Raw genomic sequence first — 21,700 nt, 5'->3', positions numbered from 1 at the left:
ACCTTCTCAGGTCCCAGCCCGCCCCGGTCAGTCTCCCCCACAGCAGGAGTAAACTGTTCTTCCAGCCTCTGCCACCACAGGTTAGGTCTGCTAGTTGTCGTCGTTTAGTCTGCTGTGTCGTGGCCGACTCCTGTGACCCCATGGATCGTAGCCCATCAGGCTTCTCTGCCCATGGTGTTTTCCAAGTGAGAGTACTAGAGTGGGTTGCCGTTTCCTTCTGCTAGTTCCTGACCTTTGTATAAATGGGATTATATGGTATGACCTTTGTATAAATGGGATTATATGGTATGTGGGGTTTTTTCGATGGCAAGAGGTGTCTTTTTTCACTCAGTATTCTGTTTGTTGTTTTGTGTAGTAGTAATTGGTTCTTTTTCATTGATGTTTATCATCCCATTGTGTGACTATAGCATAAGGTATTCATTTATTCTACTATTAATAGTCATTTGAGTTGGCTTCAGATTTTGCTATTATGAATAAAACTGCTGTGAACATTTTGTACCTGTCTTTTAATCACCATGTAACACACTCGTCTCTGTTTGGTACATCTAGGATCAGAATTGTTCTGTTTTACAATATGAGTACTTTCAACTTTAGTAGATACTGTCAAATAGCTTTCCAGAGTGACTATGCCATTCCCACCAGTAGTGAATAGAGTTCCAGTTGTGCCATAGTCTTACCTGTATTTGAATGGTCCTAGTCCTTTTAATCTTAGCCATTTGGATGTGGATGTAGGTTTTTATCTTGTGGTAGCAGTGAGGAGGACAGTAGGAAGAGAATTTACTGCCTGATACCACTGATGAGCAAACTTAGTGAAAGTCATGAACTGTAACTGTTCTGCACTTTACTGATAATGGTCAATAATTACTGTGTGCTGTGTGCTATGCTTAGTCGCTTCAATCATGTCCAACTGTTTGTGACCCTGTGGACTCTAGCCTACCAGCCCCCTCTGTCTGTGGGATTCTCCAGGCAAGAATACTGGAGTGGATTGCCATGCCCTCCTCTAGAGGATCTTCCCGACCCAGGGATCGAACCTGGATCTCTTACATCTCCTGCATTGCAGGTGGATTCTTTACTGCTGAGCCAGGAGGGAACCCATGCATTTTATTGATAACGGTCAATAATGTATTGTAGGCTTCAGGATTTTATTTATAAATATCACAATAAAAAAGTTAAGGAGTGATTTTAAAGTAATGTTAGATCCCCACACATGGAAACTAACTAAAACTCTAATAAATATTTTGGCTGAGCCCTAAGCTTCTAATAAATACAGTACTTTCATGATTGACATTTTAAAATAAAGATTACTTTGCACATTTTTAGGGAGCCATGTTTATCCAGTCTAAAGAAAATGTCCTTCATATGATGCATTTTGCTTTGCTTACCTTGTAATTATCCTTGAAAGCATAGTGTACAGCATGCCAGTACCTTCCTTTTTAAGGCTTTTGTACATTTTGGGCTATAGTCCATAGGGTTGCAAAGAGTCGGACACAACTGAAGCGACTTAGCGTATATGCACGCATTTGGTCATTGCATTTTATGGTAATCATCTGCTTATTTGCACTTAGCTGAAACTCAGAGTATTTGACCAGACTTAGCCTTTTTCTTTATCTGTTATAATTTTAAATAATGTGGAAGTCATCAGGGCAACCTTTTAAAATAATGATTTCCAAGTTTGAGGTATAGAAAATCTTTTAAAATGATATTCATTTTATTGGTCTGACATAATATACAACCTAGGTTTATGAGTGACCTCTTCTTTTTGTTTTCTTTGGATTTTTATTTAGTTTAGTCTTATTTTTGGGTGTCCTTTTCCAATATTTGAAACTTTCTGCAAGACATATTTGCATGTTCAGAAAAGGTCTATTCATATTTATAACTTTGTTTTAATTTCCTGTTGTGTTGTTAAAATAATATGTGAATATAGATACAGTGAAGTAGCCATTTTATTAGTTTAATAAATGCATTGATATAGATTTATCTGAAACCAAAACCACACTGGAGAAATTGAAGTAATAGTCTTGTTCTTATGAAAATAAAGAAAGACATCATCTTTTTTCCATTCATAATTATATTTTTAGAAAATCTTTGTTCTTTTATATATATATTTAGAAGATTTTTGAAATAATGAAGAATTGCCCATGTTTATTACTCTGAATAAATATTTTTAGAATTTTTAAGCTGAATTATGTATCTTTGATTTGCTTTACACCAAAGTTTCAAATTCTGCTGTTTCATTTAAAATTCCATGTTAGATTTAATAAGATTTTTTTCCCGCCCTCAATTTTGAAGTTGCCTGATCTTGCTCCTTACCAAAGATGGAAGAAGAAACAAAAAGATTTCTTTTTCGTATTACCCCCCCCAAAATAATTGGCAAAATCACTGAATTAAGAAAATAGAATGGATTTGTTTTAGCTAATATAAATCAAATACAGAATAAATGGTCTCATTGATAAGTTAGAAATGATTTTTAAATGCTTCAGGCGCTGATACTGTTGGTAGCTTTGTAAGCACTGCTCTATGAATGATTATTTATACACTTTTATATAGGCTTTATTGGACTCAGAACACGTTGTTATAGAGAAGACAACGCTAGTTGTGCACAAAAGTAGAAAGAGCTTCATTAAAATGGGTACTGCTCCTCTTACGGCGGCCACACAGATCTCAGCATTAGCATTTCTCTGATTGTGCCCATACAGCACTAACTTGTTAACTGCTTTTGGCATAGTGCTATATTGGCTTCCCTGGTGGCTAGGATGGTCAAGAATCTGCCTTCAGTGCAGGAGATCTGGGTTCGATACCTGGGTCTGGAAGGTCCCCTGGAGAAGGGAATGGCAGCCCACTCCAGTATTCTTGCCTGGAGAATTCCATGAGGAGCCTGGCAGGCTATAGTCCATGGGGTCTCAGAGAGTTGGACACCACTGAGTGACTAGCACATATACATAGTGCTGTGTTAATGTTACATGAAGGAAAGGTGTGTGCATGCATCCCAATGCACTCATATTTTATACTCATCCTTTTAGAATTTATATAACAGTAGTCAGTGTCAATAATAATATTAAGGGTCAATGTTAATTGAATATATACGGTTTGCAAATGCTATGCTAATTGCTTCCTCATTTAATTCTCACAGTAAGCACATTATTAGATTGTTTTTAAAGTCTGTCCCTCAATGCAGATTCATTTCCCTAGTCTTCTTTTATCACCAATTCTGAAGTTGTTTTCCAGTTTGACAAGGGGTATGAAAAGTATGTTGGGTTGGTTCTTTGTTAGAAAACAGCTAACTGAAATAAACGTTCCATTGAGTACTGAATTCATTCCAGTTGAATAAGCAGAGAAAAGAGGTATGTATCTTATGTTGGTGGGTTCAGGGAAGGACACCAGTGCCTCTGTAAGCCTTGATTTATTCTAAAGAATTACTAGAGATGAAACCTTAGTAGTCTTTAAACTATAATAGTTTAAAACTGTATGTTGAATCTAGGCTTCTTGCACTGATATACATAAAATATTGTATAATGTATATTTGAAATTGAATAACTTATGTGTATTTGCTTTTTATTGCCTGTATATGTTCAAATGTGGTAATACTGAAATAATGACTATGTTTTTAAAGGTTTTGAAAGAGGAAAGGAAGACATTTCTCAAAATAAAGATGACTCTTCACTTTCTATGTCAAAGAGCAAGGTAAGCATATTGTCCTCAAGTATGTGATCATAATATTTTTCTCATATTTAAGATGAGTGAACTAACACCGAAATCTTATCAGATTTTTACGGGCTGTGTTTATGTTGGTATATCTAAACCAGGTAGTGTTTATGAGAAAAGGAGCATTCCCCTGGGGCTGATTTAGGTGCGTTGGTTATTTGGAAATATGACCGATTGGTAACCAGGGTTCTCTCCTGAGTGATACTGTTTGATGTGTCTGCTGCAGCAGCGCATCTCAGACTTAAGTCTGAGGCTTCCATCTGGAGAGACTGTCAGGTTCATTTTTTTAAAGTTTCAAGTGTTGGGTTCATTCAAATGACTATCAAAAACATGTACATTTTAACAGTTGAAGACCAACTATCTTTTGCTCTAGCAGCATGCAACTGAAGACAGTTTCTTAGAATAAGACAGAGTTCCCTGAATTAGTAACTTTCAAATTGGGTACTTGAATATATTCTTAGGTCTGTTGAGAATTTTTTCTCTAAGAGTACTATTCAAATTTGAGAAGTACTGGATAATGCATAGGCTTTCCTATGGGTTTTGTAATTCACTAGGTTTTCTATAATTTGTCAATGGATTTGACTTTGGACTTATTTCTGGTCAGGTTTAGTAGCAGAAGAAGCTTTTATGTTTATGGAATCAAACTTCAATGATTGTAAGAAAATCTTTCTTAAGCTAGTAAGTTCTCTGCTGGTCTTAGAATAGGCTTTGCTTGTAAAATTGGACATTTTTTGTTCTATTCTTGAGAGTGGTTGAGTGAGAGGATTCCATGATGTTTGACACAAATTTTATTCACACTTAACTTTTCATTACATAAAAGTCCATCCTCTATTTAATATGGGTAAAAGTATATAAGGTGAGAGTTTAGTGTCATACTTTGTATGTATAAAATACAAAGAGAAATACATGAGAAATACCTTTATCATTTCATATAAGATGCGTGATTAACAAGGAGATAGTTTATCTTGGTTCTGCCATGGTTAGAAATGCAGTGAAATTTATGGAATTTTAAAAACCTATTTCAAGCAGTTAATACCAGCGTTGGTGAACATATGTTATATTGGTATTCCTACTCAGAAACCTAAACTCCAGACCTACCTACCACAGCCGCCTAGTCTTGAAACAGGAGAATGAGAGGAGGAGCAGAAGGGGTCGAGAGGACAGGGAGCCTGGAGAGGAAAGCAGTGGGGATTAATGAAAAATAAGGAAACTAGACTGCACCTCGAGTATAATAGCACCGAATTGTATATGAACTTTAAGTAAAATTAGAAATTTGGTTCCTCAGTTGCACAAGCCACATCTCAATAACTCATTAGCCATATGTGGCTGGTTACTACCATATTGAACCACTCAGATATAGAATATTTCTGTTATTCAGAAAGTTCTACTGGACACCAAGCCTGAGCTACTTTAAGGTAAAAAAAAAGTGAGTTTGAATCTTGATTCTCATATATTGCCTATGACTTCTTAGATGCTGATTACAATTATATTAATAACTAGTTTGTATTAAGAGCTTGCTAAGTGTCATTTTAACTCTCTTAACCATACTAGAAGACAGGTATTATTGGCCCCGTGTTATAAATGAAGCTTAGAGAAGTTAGATAGCTCTCCAAGGGTCAAAGTGTTAGAGCTGGAATTCACAGTGGCTTCAGTTTTCTTCTCTGTACAAAGGAGATAAAATCTAACTCACATTGTGATGCTGTAAGGGCCTGACAAAGTACCTGGTTAATAATAGGTGTTCGAGAACTCATTTTTCTTCCTTTGAATAAAGAACTACAGTGAATGAATGGGCTGCTTGGTGTGGCAGCTATTTAGTGTAAGTAAAATTGTACTCGTTCTGTTATTTTCCAAGAGCTGAATCTTATTGATTCTAAATCTGAGTTTATTCTGTTAGCTTAAGAGATACAGTCACTAGCTTGTCCTTAAATAGTTTAACATATATTCTGCTGTGTTACTTTTCAGAAGAATCCTAAAATTTATGCACTTATATCAAGCCTTATTCTCGTGGAGTTATGAATATTTTGTTGTTACCTAAGAAACTTTGGAAAACAAAATCTTGTTATTCCTTCTATGATTGATCTGTATAACTGAGGCCATTAAATAATTTTAACTTATACTTTTATGAATTTGATGCAAAAAGTATCAATACTGTCATTTAGGTCATTGAGTTTGCAGTTAAGTGTTATTTCTTAAAAATACATAATTGAGACCAGTAGGCACAATCCTTCTTTACCTCAGCCCCCACCATTTTAGAAATAAAAGCAGTTCCTGTGTCTTATGCATCCTGTAAATGAGTGAATTGAAGAAGGCAGTTAATCAGATCATCTCATCTTCCTTTTAGCATTTTTAAATAAATTTTTAATTGTCTCTCTCAATGAAAGGAATTGCCAGCATAAATAATATTTCTAGTGAGATAAAAGGAATCCTATTACATGGATAAGGAGTTTCTGAGATGAGATCTCTTGACTTGATTCTCCAGTCATCAGCCTCCTTGCCTGTAGGTTTGCTAAGTCATCTATCACTTGCTGTAAAAAAAAAAATATGTTTACTTGGACATTAAAAAAAAAAAAAACCTTTCCAAATCAAAATATCTGATAGAATCATAGTAACATCATTGTTTCTATTATTCCTTATGTCTGCAGTATTTTAGTTTTCAAAGCAAGTCAAAAGTATTCTAGTTATGTTAATGTTCCATTTATCTGGAGATTATATTTTTGTGAACACTTGCAATCTAGGAGATAGTCACAAATCTGAAGCACAATATATATCAAGTACTGTGTTAAACACATCATGCACACTGCCTCATTACCCAAAGCAGCCCTGTCAGTTAGTAGGAATATCCTTATTTTATAAATAAGGCAATGAAGACTGGAAGAGAATATCTTCCCATAGTCACACAGCCCATAAGGTGTCATCATTAAGACAGTGGTCAGTAAGGTTATCAAAGAAGGACACTTAGTTTAATAAAATATTTCCAATAAAAACAGTTTATGATTCTTGATATTTAAAAGGTAACTTGTTGATTCATGAGACTTAGTATTATGTTAAAAAGAATGTAGAACTTGGTCACTGGATTTCTTTTCTTTCCCCCAAACTAGCTACACTGTATGGCGGGATTTCTTTTTTTTTGGGGGGGGTGGGATTTCTTGAAGTATGCGCACTGTAATTTAGCAAGCTCTTGTTATAGCCATTTGGCCAACTGGTCCCTTAGCTACCAGAATCATTTAGGAACCTCCAAGCCAATCTTGTCATGTCTAGGGAAATAGATTTCCTGTTGTTCATAAAGATAAGTCTTAAATCTGAGTCTAAGATTCTATATGAATAGTGGTAAAAAGATGAGCAATGAATGTGGTGAGAGGGCTAAGAGCACGAGACCGAGGACGAGGCACACCAGAGTGAAATCCCAGCTCATCTGTTTACGGCTCTGTGACTTTGGAAAGGTATTTAATCTGTCGGTCTTAGTTTCCTGACCAGCAGCAGAAGAAACTACTACTGTCCCATAAGGCGGCTGTGAGGAGTACAAGAGGCAGAACACAGAAAGTACTTACTATAGCACTTGGTAAAGAGTCAAACAACCGTTCATTTTCACTGACTTTTAAGTTAATACCATGGAAATTCTTTACTTAATATTATCTAAGAAGTACATTATAATATACATTTTCCTATTAAGCTGTGGGAAATAGGAACTGTTCTATCCCTCTGACAGTAGCTGTGTCATCTCTGAGTTCCAAGCAGCAAGCAGAGGACAGAGACCTGTTTGGCTTGATGACTTTTGTGAAATGGTTTTGATACCACAGTGTATCTTGTCATCATGAAAGTAAGCCATGTGATGTTTCAAGTGCAGTTCTCAAAGGAGTAACTTTAACAAAAATTTAATTAGGTTAATCCCCACCTTCTACATTGAGTGTAGTTTGCAGTTCCCTTCCAGTTCAGCCACTTATTTTACCATCAGCATAATAATTTGTATTTTGTACTAAATAGCAGAGGCATTTTTAAAAGAGATGAACTGCAAATGCTAGTTTCATTTTGATAATTCTGAAGGTGTTCATTGAGCCCTTGCTTTACTTCAGTTGTGTCCAACTCTTTGCAACGTTATGGCCCATAGCCTGCAAGGCTCCTCTGTCCCTAGGATCCTCCAGACAAGAATACTGGAGTGGCTTGCCATGCCCTTCTCCAGGGGTTCTTCCGGACCCAGGGATCAAACCCAGGTCTCTTAAGGCTCCTGCATTAGCAAGTGGGTTCTTACCACTAGCGCCACCTGCAAAGCCCAAATTACCCCAGATGATATCTGGCTGCAGTTGTTGAATAAGCACAGTCCCTGTATTCATGGATCTTAAAATTGAGTGAGGGACTACTATTCAACATAGTTTTGGAATTTTGGCCACAGCAGTCAGAGCAGAAAAAGAAATAAAAGGAATCCAGATAGGAAAAGAAGAAGTGAAACTCTCACTGTTTGCAGATGACATGATCCTCTACATAGAAAACCCTGAAGACTCTACCAGAAAATTACTAGAGCTAATCGATGAATATAGTAAAGTTGCAGGATATAAAATTAACACACAGAAATCCCTTGCATTATACACTAACAATGAGAAAACAGAAAGAGAAATTAAGGAAACAATACCATTCACCATTGCAACAAAAAGAATAAAATACTTAGGAGTATATCTACCTAAAGAAACAAAAGACCTATACATAGAAAACTATAAAACACTGATGAAAGAATCAAGGAGGACACAAATAGATGGAGAAATATACCGTGTTCATGGACTGGAAGAATCAATATTGTGAAAATGAGTATACTACCCAAAGCAGTCTATAGATTCAATGCAATCTCTGTCAAGCTACCAACGGTATTCTTCACAGAACTGGAACAAATAATTTCACAATTTGTATGGAAATACAAAAAACCTTGAATAGCCAAAGCAATCTTGAGAAAGAAGAATGGAACTGGAGGAATCAACCTGCCTGACTTCAGGCTCTACTACAAAGCCACAGTCATCAAGAGTGTATGGTACTGGCACAAAGACAGAGATATAGATCAATGGAACAGAATAGAAAGCCCAGAGATAAATCCACGTAACTATGGACACCTTATCTTCGATAAAGGAGACAAGAATGTTCAATGGAAAAAAGACAACCTCTTTAACAAGTGGTGCTGGGAAAACTGGTCAACCACTTGTAAAAGAATGAAACTAGAACACTTTCTAACACCATACACAAAAATAAACTCAAAATGGGTGAAAGATCTAAATGTAAGACCAGAAACTATAAAACTCCTAGAGGAGAACATAGGCAAAACACTCTCCGACATAAATCACAGCAAGATCCTCTGTGACCCACCTCCCAGAATATTGGAAATAAAAGCAAAAATAGATAAATGGGACCTAATGAAACTTAAAAGCTTTTGCACAACAAAGGAAACTATAAGCAAGGTGAAAAGACAGCCTTCAGAATGGGAGAAAATAATAGCAAATGAAGAAACAGACAAAGGATTAATCTCAAAAATATACAAGCAACTCCTGCAGCTCAATTCCAGAAAAATAAAGGACCCAATCAAAAAATGGGCCAAATATCTAAATAGACATTTCTCCAAAGAAGACATACAGATAGCTAACAAACACATGTAAAGATGCTCAACATCACTCATTATCAGAGACATGCAAATCAAAACCACAATGAGGTACCATTGCATGCCAATCAGAATGGCTGCTATCCAAAAGTCTACAAGCAATAAATGCTGGAGAGGATGTGGAGAAAAGGGAACCCTCTTACACTGTTGGTGGGAATGCAAACTAGTACAGCCACTATGGAGAACAGTGTGGAGATTTCTTAAAAAACTGGAAATAGAACTGCCATATGACCCAACAATCCCACTCCTGGGCATACACACCGAGGAAACCAGAATTGAAAGAGACACGTGCACCCCAATGTTCATCGCAGCACTGTTTATAATAGTCAGGACATGGAAACAACCTAGATGCCCATCAGCAGACAAATGGATGAGAAAGCTGTGGTACATATACACAATGAAATGCTACTCAGCCATTAAAAAGAATACATTTGAACCAGTTCTAATGAGATGGATGAAACTGGAGCCCATTATACAGAGTGAAGTAAGCCAGAAAGATAAAGACCAATACAGTATACTAACACATATATATGGAATTTAGAAAGATGGTAACGATAATCCTATATGCAAGACAGAAGCACAGATGTATAGAACAGACTTTTGGACTCTATGGGAGAAGGTGAGGGTGGGATGATCTGAGAGAACAGCATCGAAACATGTATATCATCAAGGGTGAAACAGATCGCCAGTCCAGGTTGGATGCATGAGACAAGTGCTCGGGGCTGGTGCACTGGGATAACCCAGAGAGATGGGATGGGGAGGAAGGTGGGAGTGGGGTTCAGGATGGGGAACACATGTAAATCCATGGCTGATTCATGCCAATGTATGGCAGAAGCCACTACAATATTGTAAAGTAATGAGCCTCCAACTAATAAAAATAAATGAAAAAAAATTATTTAAAAAAATTGAGTGAGGGAGTTTATTTCTCAGTGTTCTTCCTCCTTGATCACAACTAGTGATATTATGCAGATCTGGCTATTTTAAACACTTGAAAGCTACCATTTAAATCAAGTCCCGTATACTTTCTTGGCCCTAGGAGTAATGCTGTGAACTTGAAGTACCTTCTCCCATGTCTAACAATAGATAAAAATGGAATTCATAGGACAGTGAAGGAATATGTTTGATTTTATTGTTCCAGTATTTATAGAGGCAGCTTTTAGTTTTATAGTCTTCTACTCTGGTGGAAGAAAGTAGTCTCTTTGAAAGAGGACTGGATTAAGAGCACTAGGTTCTTTTTTTTTTTTTTTTCCATTTATTTTTATTAGTTGGAGGCTAATTACTTTACATCATTACAGTAGTTTTTGTCATACATTGAAATGAATTAGCCATGGATTTACATGTATTCCCCATCCCGGTCCCCCCTCCCACCTCCTTCTCCACCCAATCCCTCTGGGTCTTCCCAGGAGCACTAGGTTCTGATCCCTGCTATTGATTGATTATTTAGAAAATCAATGTCTATGAACCTCCCTTTCATGATTTGTAAAATGGAGATAAAACCACTTGTTATGCCTGTTTTTCAAGATTCTTATAAGGATCAAATTGAAATATCAAGTATAAGCAAAATCAGGAAACAAGTTTGAGAAATTAATATTTATTTTTTGAGGCACTGGATAGTTAGGAAGAAGTGCTGGGATTATTGTTTTTTAAACACTATACAAATTAGGGTATTTCAGTACTAGTTTCTGAAGATGTTTGTATTTACTCCCTTTGGAGAAGCAATAGTAAGGGCAGTGTTTGCAGCAATTTGCTAGTTTTTTGGTTTTTAGAATATTTCAGTCTAATAATTACTGCTTTGGATATGTTTGTCCTAAGAATTATTTTGTATAAAATAATTATATTCTTTAGAAGTACTCTGAAAAACAGAATGCAGAGATTTTCAAATGATCTTGTTTAACCTTACTTTGTATGCTGATTTATTGACGTTTTTATTTTTGTGTTTCTGTGGCTTTAATGTGGGTTAGTTTTCAAACCCAAATACTGTATAAGAAAAATCAGTATTTGAAAATTGGTATTTGCCTAAAATCACAGTAATGAATGGGAGGAAGGTCACAAACACAGTTGGAACCTCAGTTTTATGTGCTGTGTGTATGTGGAGAGTAAGTGACAGTTTTAACTATTATTTCTCTTTTCTTCATGTCTGTGTGGTTTCAGTCTGAATCTAAACTTTATAATGGCTCAGAGAAAGACAGTTCAGCTTCAAGCAAGCTTACGAAAAAGGAATCCCTCAAGGTTAGTTTCCAGTTATTTTATAACTAATGTTACGCTTTACCTATGCTTTTGAAAGTAGACTAGTAAGATAAGGAAGTATTTGTGGTCCTAAAGGAAAAAAAAATGTTAATGTTTGCATGGCACCCTGGAGTCAGCTAAAAGGGCTTTCTGATGCCCGTCCCAGCGCTGCTCTGCCCTCAGCTGGGACGGGGGCTGAGGACTGGGTGTCTCTGCACAGTTGTGCCTGAGTCCAGCACATCACTGTGTTATGGAACGCCTGATGGGAAGTACTGACTGCTAGGTCATGGGCTGAATTTAGTCCACAGGTAGACACATTTTATTTGACCTACACAATGTTTTAAAAATTTTAGCCAACAATTACAGGTCCAGGTTTCTAGCTTTCCTTAAGAAATAGGTAACACTGGGCTTGCCTTCCAGAATGGCCACAGGCCCTGAAGCTTAAGGAGCTTTCTGATTGATTCCTGATTCCCATGCAGTCTGTTTTGCCACCTCCGCCTCTTTTCCATATCTGATCCCATATGCATTTATATTTACAATCATGTATTAAATCTGTTAGTTCACTTACGCACATTAATAAAGACCAAAGTCTAAATTTTTTTGATTGTATAATTATTAAAATTTTGTTGTGTGTATGTAGTCTTTTTACCATTAAGTGCAACTAGGAAAATTCTGTGTTTTACTTTAAGAAAAATCACTGATAGGTTATCTTCTTCTGTTCATAAGCAACACAAAGTAATAAATAATAAAATTGCTCCACTGCTGCTTTCCCAGATTATCTCAGAAGTGACTTATAAAGGGTAAAACTTTGATAATTTGAATGTATTAATTTCACTATTGTGGTTTCTTAATTATTTGTATCTTATGTATTAGTGTCAGGAAAGAGAGCAAGATTGCCAGTCCTGAATAGGTATAGCATTGTCTGTGCTATGAGAAACTGACAGCAGAGTAGGCTACCGTCAGTGAGAGAGTGTGTTAAGCAAACTTGGAGAAGCGGTGCAGCGTGGCGGCTCAGGCCTGGCTTTCGGAGCCGGTCTGCCTCCGTCTGAATCCCCCTCCATGACTGACTCAGCTGCGTGATACTGAGCAGTTTGCTCTCTCTGTATCTCGGTTTCCCATCTGTGGAAAAAGGATAATTACAGTCCTACTGCCCGAGGTTGTTGTGAGTATTAATGCGGTAACACATGTGAAGTGCTTACGGTAGTGACTGGCACACAGATGTCCAGTAAATGTTACCTCTTATTGTGCTAGTCAGTGAGAATCCTTTGGAGCAGTTAAAAGAATGAGGTAGGCAAGGAATGGAAATTGATATCTATTTCCATTCCAATAGATATTTCTTCTCCAAGAAATATCGGAGAACCTTTTTTTATGTGTTAGAAAAAGCAAAAGCAAACACAAAAGTTATGTATTTGAAAATACCTGAGTGCATAGTGTTTCCTGAATGTTATAGTGTTTTCCTGAAGGTGAACAGAGATCAGTTCTGGGGATCAGAATAGGAGAGGGTATATTAAAAATGGCTTTTAGCTTTTGTTGTTTGAAATTTTTACCATGAATTCATACTCATATATTGTGTAACTTTAAAAAGGTAAAATTCTTTAAAAAAAAAATAAAGCTCTTCTGTCCTAAGATGCTAGAATTCTAAAATTTTATTTTACAGTGTAAAATTTTCACATTCCATAAAGTTAAAAACTTGAAATTGCCTGTTTCTAAAGAATTTTTTATTTTTCTATTATTTCTGTAAAATAGGTACAAAAGAAGAATTACCGAGAAGAAAAGAAAAGAGCCACAAAGGAGTTGCTCAGTACAATCACAGATCCCTCTGTTATTGTTATGGCTGATTGGTTGAAGGTCAGTTTGTATTGCCTTGAATTCAAATTGCTGGATATTTACCAACTGGCATAGGAAAGCCCAGAATGCACCTGTCTAAAAGCCTGCGAGACAAAAACAACTCTAGGATGATTTTTTTCACTGACGAAGAAGCCATTAATTGCATCCCAGAAGATCTGTGTTCCAGTCTTAATGGAGAGAAGGAACCTTAATGTTGGCTCTCTTGACAGTAACATCAATATGGATAGCAGTGCTTTTAAAAAAGCTTTTTGATAAATGTGACAGGACATAGTCTAATCAATGTGAAGGGAAGAAATATTCTGTTTGCTGTTCAAATTCTCATTTAGTATGATTGTAGACTTGGTGTCTATGCATTTTAGTGAAAATATGAGACAAAGTTAGTGTAAAAGTTGTCATTTGAAAAGCTTTAATTTTCAGAAAAACATACACATTACTATTTCCATATCTTATTCTTTTAGCCTCTGGTTATTCCTACTTATTTTTATTTCCATTTCTATCATCCTAGTCACTATTCTCTGTATCGCTGTTATTTGTAGGATATTTGGTAGGATTTTTTTAGACTAATGCTAACTTTGAGAATGGTCTTGAAAGACCCAGATTCCCAGAAAGTTTCAGTACCCGCTTTCACCTAAAAATCACCCCAGGCCTGAAAAGCTTTTCTCTTTCCCTAAGGATTGGTACAGCCTTCAAACTAAAATCTTGGTGAGATCTGTCATGGAAGTTCTCTTACTAAAACGGGAGTCTAGTGATAGTTTCTGTGATAGTGCAGGTAATACTGAGGTCTTCTTGCATGTTACTCTGAAAACACCTTTGGACTTACATTGGCTCCACTTGCTAAGTTTTTAAGCTCCAGATCTTGGTACTAGGAAAGTATATTTTACACTTGATCTTAGCCAAAAGGCCAAGAAGTGATGGAAAGTATATTTTAATGGCCCCTGACCTGGCCAGGAAGGATAGGATTATTTTGAAACTGTTGATGTGATGCAGTCTCCCACTAGAATTTAAATTCCTTAGAAGTAGCAGTCATGCTGTTTTCACATTTATTTGCAGTGCTGGCTAATTAGTAGCTTAACAAATATACATCTAGTGAATTTAAAGTGTACATTTTTTGAAAACTTTAGATTAAAACACCCTATTTGCCTCTATTCCTTTAGTATCTTGTAAAGCAGAAAAACAGACCTTTATTTCTTAAAATAAACTTATCTTTTTGTAGATTCGTGGTACCTTAAAGAGCTGGACCAAATTGTGGTGTGTGTTGAAACCCGGTGTGCTACTGATCTATAAAACCCAGAAAAATGGTCAGTGGGTAGGAACAGTCCTTCTGAATGCCTGTGAGATCATTGAACGTCCATCAAAAAAGGATGGCTTTTGTTTTAAACTTTTCCATCCTTTGGAGCAGTCTATTTGGGCAGTGAAGGTAAGTAAGCACTTGTTACACAGGTAAAAAGTAAAGATGACAATCTGTAAGTAGAACTGAACTAAATCAGTGAGTGATTGATTAGTGGTTGCTGTCCTCTGCTAGAACTCTGTTTCTGTCTTCAGTTACATTGTTCCTCGTTCTGTCCCTACCCACAATGAAATGTGCACCAAAGTGCTTAGTTTATTTTACCTTTAAGATCAAACTTAAAAATTTCTCCAGAAAATGTTTCCCAAATTTATGTTGTACCCTATTATCTCTTGTTTGTGGGGATTGTTTGTACTATTTTTTTAGTTTGCAGTTACTAGCTTTGCTTTGCGATATTGTATCTGGTTTACTGTGACTGTTTTTCTCTTGATCAATTTGTCAGATTGCCTAGAATCGAAGCTGCCATTTCTTATGGTGGTATTTCCTATAGTGATGTAAACTTGTGACTAGAAGCCTGTAAACAGAAGTGGTCTTATTTACTCTTGAGAGGCAGCTTTCTTAGAAGATGGAGCTCTAATGCTTTTATAACTAATAAGCATGACTGTGGTCATTTCTATGAATAGGAACAGAATAATGTTTATAAACTTCTACTTTGTGTCAGGGACTCTTTTCAGCATACTATATGGAATCTTATCTTAAATTCTCCTACTTGTAAGAAGGATACAAATTTCTCCTATTACCTAGATAAAGAAATTGAGGCATAAAGAAATTACTTAAGTAATTTTTCTAGTATGGAGTCATCCTAGATTGAAAACCAGGCAATTTGACTCATGGTCCTACTCTATAGTGGTTCTGGGAACTGGACCATAAATTATAAAGCCATTTGAAAACACCCAGGGGGTACTGTAGGATTTGTTGAAATCACATTGATTTGTTTCTACTTTTTTGATTTTGAATGTTCCTTCTTACTTCCTGATGTATATGCTTCTTAAAATCCATTTTATTCTTTGATCTAACAACTTAAAAAATTATTTTTCCCTGGACCTAGTAAAAGTTCATTTCTCTCTTTCCTATATTTCCAGCTGTTTCTTTAGGCTTCCAGAAATTTAGTATTTCTTAGCTAGCAGTTTTTGTAGTGTGGAAATTCTCCATTAAATTAAAATTTGGTCTAGTATGTTAAATTTTAGGCTTTAATATATAAACCATCTGCTTTAATCTGTAAACCATTCCATATAGTATCTGCAGAGATAATATTAACTATAAATTCAGTTTTCTGGTAAGGAAGTTAAGTTTGGTGGAAGAGGAAAGCTTTCCTGATAACTTGACATTTGCTCTCAAGAAGCATGAAATTAACCCTTGCTTGCTTTTAAAAACTATAATCCATGCCTTACTTAGTTTATTACAGGTAATAATAAATATAAAGTTGAGATCTCATAATACTGTACACCATTTATTTTGTTATTTTGCTTTTTAAGGGTCCAAAAGGTGAAGCAGTTGGATCCATAACTCAGCCCTTACCTAGCAGTTATTTGATCATCCGAGCCACTTCAGAGTCAGACGGTAAATAGAAATAATGGGCTGGATTTCGATCCTCATTTTTAAGGGTTTATTTCATATATGACTGTGTTTTCCTTTGGGAAATTTGTCTTTAGTATGGAATTTCAGTAAAGGTATTATAATTATAAATTATTTAGAACACTAAATATTTATATCATCAACTTGGTTGACAAACAGGGAAATCTGATAGAAAGGAATGATATGTATAATTGAATGATAAATTAGCAGCCTGGAGTTTCCGCTTCATCTTTCACGACATATCAACACTCTTTTGACTTGGTTAGTGTTCTCTGTGGTAATGCATTGTTTTGTCGTTTTAGAAGTACATTTAGTACTGTTTATATTTTATCATTAAATATTAACATGAGACACCACATGCATTATTTTTCTTTATATAAGACACTCAAGTGCAAGCTTGTCTTATGTACTTATTACTTAATATTTACTTCCTGAGACAAACATAGGGAAGGTGTAACTTATATGAAAGCAAGGTATCTTTATTTTTTATTTATTTTTTTTTTAAAGCAAATGTTTTTTATTTAAAGCACAAAATGCAAGAACTCCATACATCTGGTTTTTTAAAACATGCACATATTTTCTTCTATTTTAGATACCTCCAAACAATGTGATGGGGCATTATGTCTGCAGCCTGCTCTGGGAAGGGTCAAGGGAAAAAATTTCTTTGTCCCATTCTTATAACTCTTCTGAAGCTTTTAACTTGTTCAAAATGTTAGAAATTAAGTTACTCTTAAAATCTATTTTATCCTAAAATCAAACACAAAATAATGTCATTTTCAATTTATTATTTGTTGAAAGCAAGGTATCTTTAAAACCTTAATAACTGGTAATGGATTTTTTTTTCCTAACTTTTATGTTTTATAGTTTCGACCATCTTAGCTTAGGGAGTCATGTAACCTTCTAAAATTTCCTTTTACTAGATGATTATTTTTTAAATTAAAATATCATATGCATGCATTTTCATTATGAAAATGATTTATTTGGCTGATGTTTTAGCATATCTTGAAACAAATATATATGACTTCTCAGATCAATTAACATTTTTTTCTGCTAATACTGTTCTGAATTTTAATTTAAAAAATAGTTTGTAGGAGAGGAGGACTAAATTGGGAGTTTGGGATTGACATGAACATACTCCTATATTTAAAACGGATAACAAAAAAAAAGAAAACAGATAACAAACAAGGACCTACTGAATAGCACAGGGAACTCTGCTCAACATTCTGTAATAACCTAAATGGGAAAGGTTTTGAAAAAGAATAGATATTTGTATATGTATAGCTGAATCACTTTGTTGTACGCCAGAAGCACAATATCATAAATCAACTCTAGTCCAATATAAAATAAATTTTTAAAATATATATATAGTCAACCACACATTAAAAAATTAAGTTGTTAATGTTTCTCCTGACTAATATGACAGTAACATTATTTGTACAGGCTTTTTTCTGACTTAAAATTGAGGTGCTAAACCTGGGATAGATGTCTTATCAACAAGAAAATATTATTTTAGTTTGTTTCCTAGTGGAAACATAATTCTTAGGTATATTTTATATACCTTTTTTCTTACCTTCAAATTATACTACGTGTTAACATTGGAAGCTTTTAAAAATTAAGTACACTTATTTTAGATTAAGTGTATTTCCTAATGTGCATTAATGCTATTTATTTACCAGTGGTTTCTAGATATTTAGCATGCAAAAAGCATTTATTGTACTGAAAAAACTGCATTAAGAAATCCTGGAAGGGCTTTATATTTGAATTAGCTTTTACAGTGCATGTTTCTGAGAGAAATAATATGTTCAAAAGTTAACTATGATAAATTATGTTGGATGCTAGTTTTTCTAGTTCCTTGAGTTACAGTGCTTTTGAATCTGCATTCTTCTAGGAAGGTGCTGGATGGATGCTTTGGAGTTGGCTTTGAAATGTTCTAGTCTTCTTAAACGTACAATGATCAGGGAAGGAAAAGAACATGACCTGAGCATCTCATCAGAGAGCACACATGTGACTTTGTATGGCTTATTACGTGCTAACAATCTCCACAGTGGTGACAATTTCCAGTAAGTAGATATTGCCACTAACGTGGTGATTATTTTCAAGACTGTGTTATTCACTAGGTCCATTGCAGGCCGAGAATTCTGTGCTATATTTAGGACTGAAACCTGTCTGCTTTAAACCCCTTTGTGTGCTTGCTCAGTCACCCAGTCGTGTCTGACCCTCTGCAACCCCACGGACCGCAGCCTGTCAGGCTCCTCTGTCCATGGAATTTTCCAGGCAAGAATACTGGAGTTGGTTACCATTTCCTACTCCATTAAACCCCTATGGCCTGGTTTAAAATTTGTTTAGTTGCTATGATAAGGTATAGAAAGTTCTTGAATTCCAGCTAATGTAACTTGTTCTTTCCTAAATACAACCATACTAACAATCGTGTCTTTGTGTATGGTGTTCCCTCCATTAAGAACGATTTCTAGTCTTCCTTGCTTTTTTTCTATTATACTCCTGTGTTTTCTTCAAGGCCAATCTCAATCTCAAATATTACATGTGAAGCCTTTCTTGCCTCATAAAAATGAGACGTAATTCATCCTTCTATTGCTGTTCTATAGCAGTGTTTTCTTTGTTTTGTTTTAAATGGGACTTGGCTTATTCTACCTGGCGTTTGTGGAATTCTTCTGTTAAATGGTATTTCAAGTTTGAACTGTATCCTATTTTTGTTTTTTTCCCCTGAAGCATTTGTTGTAGTTAATAGTAAAAAAATTTTCTCCAAGGAAGGAAGAGATTCAGAGGTTTGTTGTGGTTCCGATCTCTTCTGTTGTTTTGCAAGAGAAATAAACTTTGCCTTTCCCTCCCTGGCCCGGCCCTCGGCTTCTCTGTAGTCACTTACTAATATTGGCACTGAGGTCATTCTCCTCAAAGTTAAGCTGTTTCTCTCCTCTCTGCCCTGTAACCTGAACTGAACTTTTTTCTCCCTTTTCTTTTGACTATTTTTCTTTACTCTCTTTTAAGACTACCATTACCTGATCTTTTACATGCTTTCTTTGTAGATCTATTAATGTAACCTATAGTTTTATTTTTGGAAAAGGAAATGGCAGCCCACTCCAGTATTCTTGCCTGTAGAATCCCATGGATGGAGGAGCCTGGCAGACTTCAGTCCACGGGGCTGCAAAGAGCCGGACACAGCTGAAGTGACTGAGCAGCGTAGCCTTGTTTTATCCTGGTGTAGGAGCCTGAGTGAGGCAGGATGCGGGGGAGGGAGGTGCGACTGATGCAGGAACCTCTTCCCCTGGCGTTGTTGAATGCCAGGTAGTCCTTAAATACTCTTATGTGGGGATCTTAAAAATTCATCTGCTTCACATATGTATTCATTAAAAACTTTGAGCCTTTCTCTTCGTGTGTAATTAGGTAATGTAAATATTAGACATGCTGAAGAAGCAGTGCTTTCTGGACACACAGGTGTTCAGCCAGGCATTTAAAGCAGGCTCGGGAAATCATCACATAGAAGTGGTGGTGAAGTCTTCAAACTGGAGAGCTTGCCAAAGGGGGAGAGAGGACAAAACAAAATAAAAGAGAAAGTAAAAGCCACACTGTGAGGGGTAAAGGAGAGACTAAATGGTAAGAAAGCAAAGAGAAATTTTAGACTATGTTTTTTAAAATGTGCAATTGTAAAGGATAAAAAAGAAAATAGCAAGTATTCTAAAAAAATGAATGTGTATTAGGAGTTCTCTGATTAAAATCTAAATATAGGAAGATTTTTTAAAAATAGACACTAAAATAAGAATCAGATGGAGCTTCTATCGTCTGTTACTTATCTCAACATTATTAAAGCATCAGTTATATATAATGGCACCATGTATTCATTTGTAAAGAGCTTTATAAAATTTTTATACCTAATGAAACTCACAGGTACTTACTCAAATAAGCAATTTCTAAAAAAAAATTTGATTCTGGAAATGATTTAATTATTTCATTTTTATGCAGATTAGCAACCCTAATCATATAAGTAAGAATAAGGTTGGGTATGGCAGCTTAACAGTTTTAGACTGAAAGTTCAACTAAGCTGAAATTTGCATTTCTAATTCTTCCTGGATTTTTTTTCCCAAGGTTAAACTTATCAGTCAAGTATTAAATCAACATAATTGCCTCATACATTTTCTCCTTTTATTGTTGGAATTATTATGAGTGAATTTGGAGACCTTTACAGATAGAAAGTCATAATTCATTTGTGTTCACTTGAGAATATGATGTTCTTGACCTGAAGTTTTTTCTTTAGACCAGAAGTGATAGGTTGATTCAAACATTCAAGTGATATTTGTAAAACTAACAAAAAATTCTAGCAAGAAATAGTCGAAAATTTTTGTTTTGAAAAATTTAGACCTAAAGGATAGAGAAGCAAAGAGCTCAGAGTGTCATCTTTTAATATTTTTCATGTTTTAATTTCTCTATGCCCCCATTTATCTGTGAAGTGAGAATAATCATTTTATTTATCTCATAGGGCATTTTTACAATTAAATGAGTAAAACTATATATAAAAAACACTTAGAATGGTGTCCAGCACATAGTAAATTCTCAGTAAGTGTTACATATCATTCTTACTTATAAATTGAATATTCTTAACCTTCTTTATCCTTCCTGCTAATAATTCTTTCCCTTAAGGTTAAATGATAGTGAAATTGAACGACAGCATTTTAAGGACCAAGATATGTATTCTGATAAATCTGATAAAGAAAATGATCAAGAGCATGATGAGTCTGACAACGAGGTGATGGGGAAAAGTGAAGAAAGCGACACAGACACGTCAGAAAGGCAAGATGACTCGTATATTGAGCCTGAGCCTGTTGAGGCCCTGAAGGAGACCACCTACACTGAGCAGGGCCATGAAGAACTCGGAGAGGTAACAGCGTGCGCTTTTCAAAGATTTTTATTTTCTATGAACTTACAGATGGAAGTGAAGATGTTTGTATGACCTATTGCTTATTTTCCTAAAAGAGAATAGTATTCATATAATACTTATTTTGAACAGCTAAACATATATACTCATACAAATGCCAATATAGTATATTGAATTTAAAGTTTATATTTTCTTCAGGTTTTCTTTTGAAATAAGAAACTCCTTGATGTTATTGCCAGATACAAAGTAAACTGCAGGGAAGTGTGAATTTATAACTTTCTTGTTGCTAATGCATAGAAGTAAACATAGTATAGAGTATGATATTTTTTGTACTGGATTCTTTGAAAATATCATTCACTTTAATGTCTCTTGCAACTACCCTTTTACTAAATTTTATAGCTATTGACTAATTACCTAATGGATTATTTTCACATTTTGAGAATGCTCAGAATAATCCTATAGTGAATTTTTTTTTTCTGCATTAGCT

General features: G+C 35.4%; 1 protein-coding gene across 8 annotated transcripts in view; it reads left to right on the top strand.

Moving 5' to 3' along the window:
• Positions 1 to 21,700, top strand: part of OSBPL8 (oxysterol binding protein like 8) — a 162,423-nt gene that overhangs the window by 111,549 nt on the left and 29,174 nt on the right. For all 8 annotated transcript variants that reach the window (XM_020886126.2, XM_070454232.1, XM_070454231.1 and 5 more), the window contains 7 exons: positions 3,611 to 3,681; positions 11,486 to 11,563; positions 13,307 to 13,408; positions 14,622 to 14,825; positions 16,229 to 16,313; positions 18,217 to 18,388; positions 20,979 to 21,216. In XM_020886126.2, coding sequence (XP_020741785.1) covers positions 3,611 to 3,681; positions 11,486 to 11,563; positions 13,307 to 13,408; positions 14,622 to 14,825; positions 16,229 to 16,313; positions 18,217 to 18,388; positions 20,979 to 21,216 — 950 coding nt within the window. The remainder of the gene's footprint in view (positions 1 to 3,610; positions 3,682 to 11,485; positions 11,564 to 13,306; positions 13,409 to 14,621; positions 14,826 to 16,228; positions 16,314 to 18,216; positions 18,389 to 20,978; positions 21,217 to 21,700) is intronic.

This window comes from Odocoileus virginianus, chromosome 24, assembly GCF_023699985.2.
Source record: "Odocoileus virginianus isolate 20LAN1187 ecotype Illinois chromosome 24, Ovbor_1.2, whole genome shotgun sequence".
NCBI lineage: Eukaryota > Metazoa > Chordata > Mammalia > Artiodactyla > Cervidae > Odocoileus > Odocoileus virginianus.
Note: the sequence above shows the minus strand (reverse complement) of the source record. Positions and strands in the feature narration are given on the sequence as shown.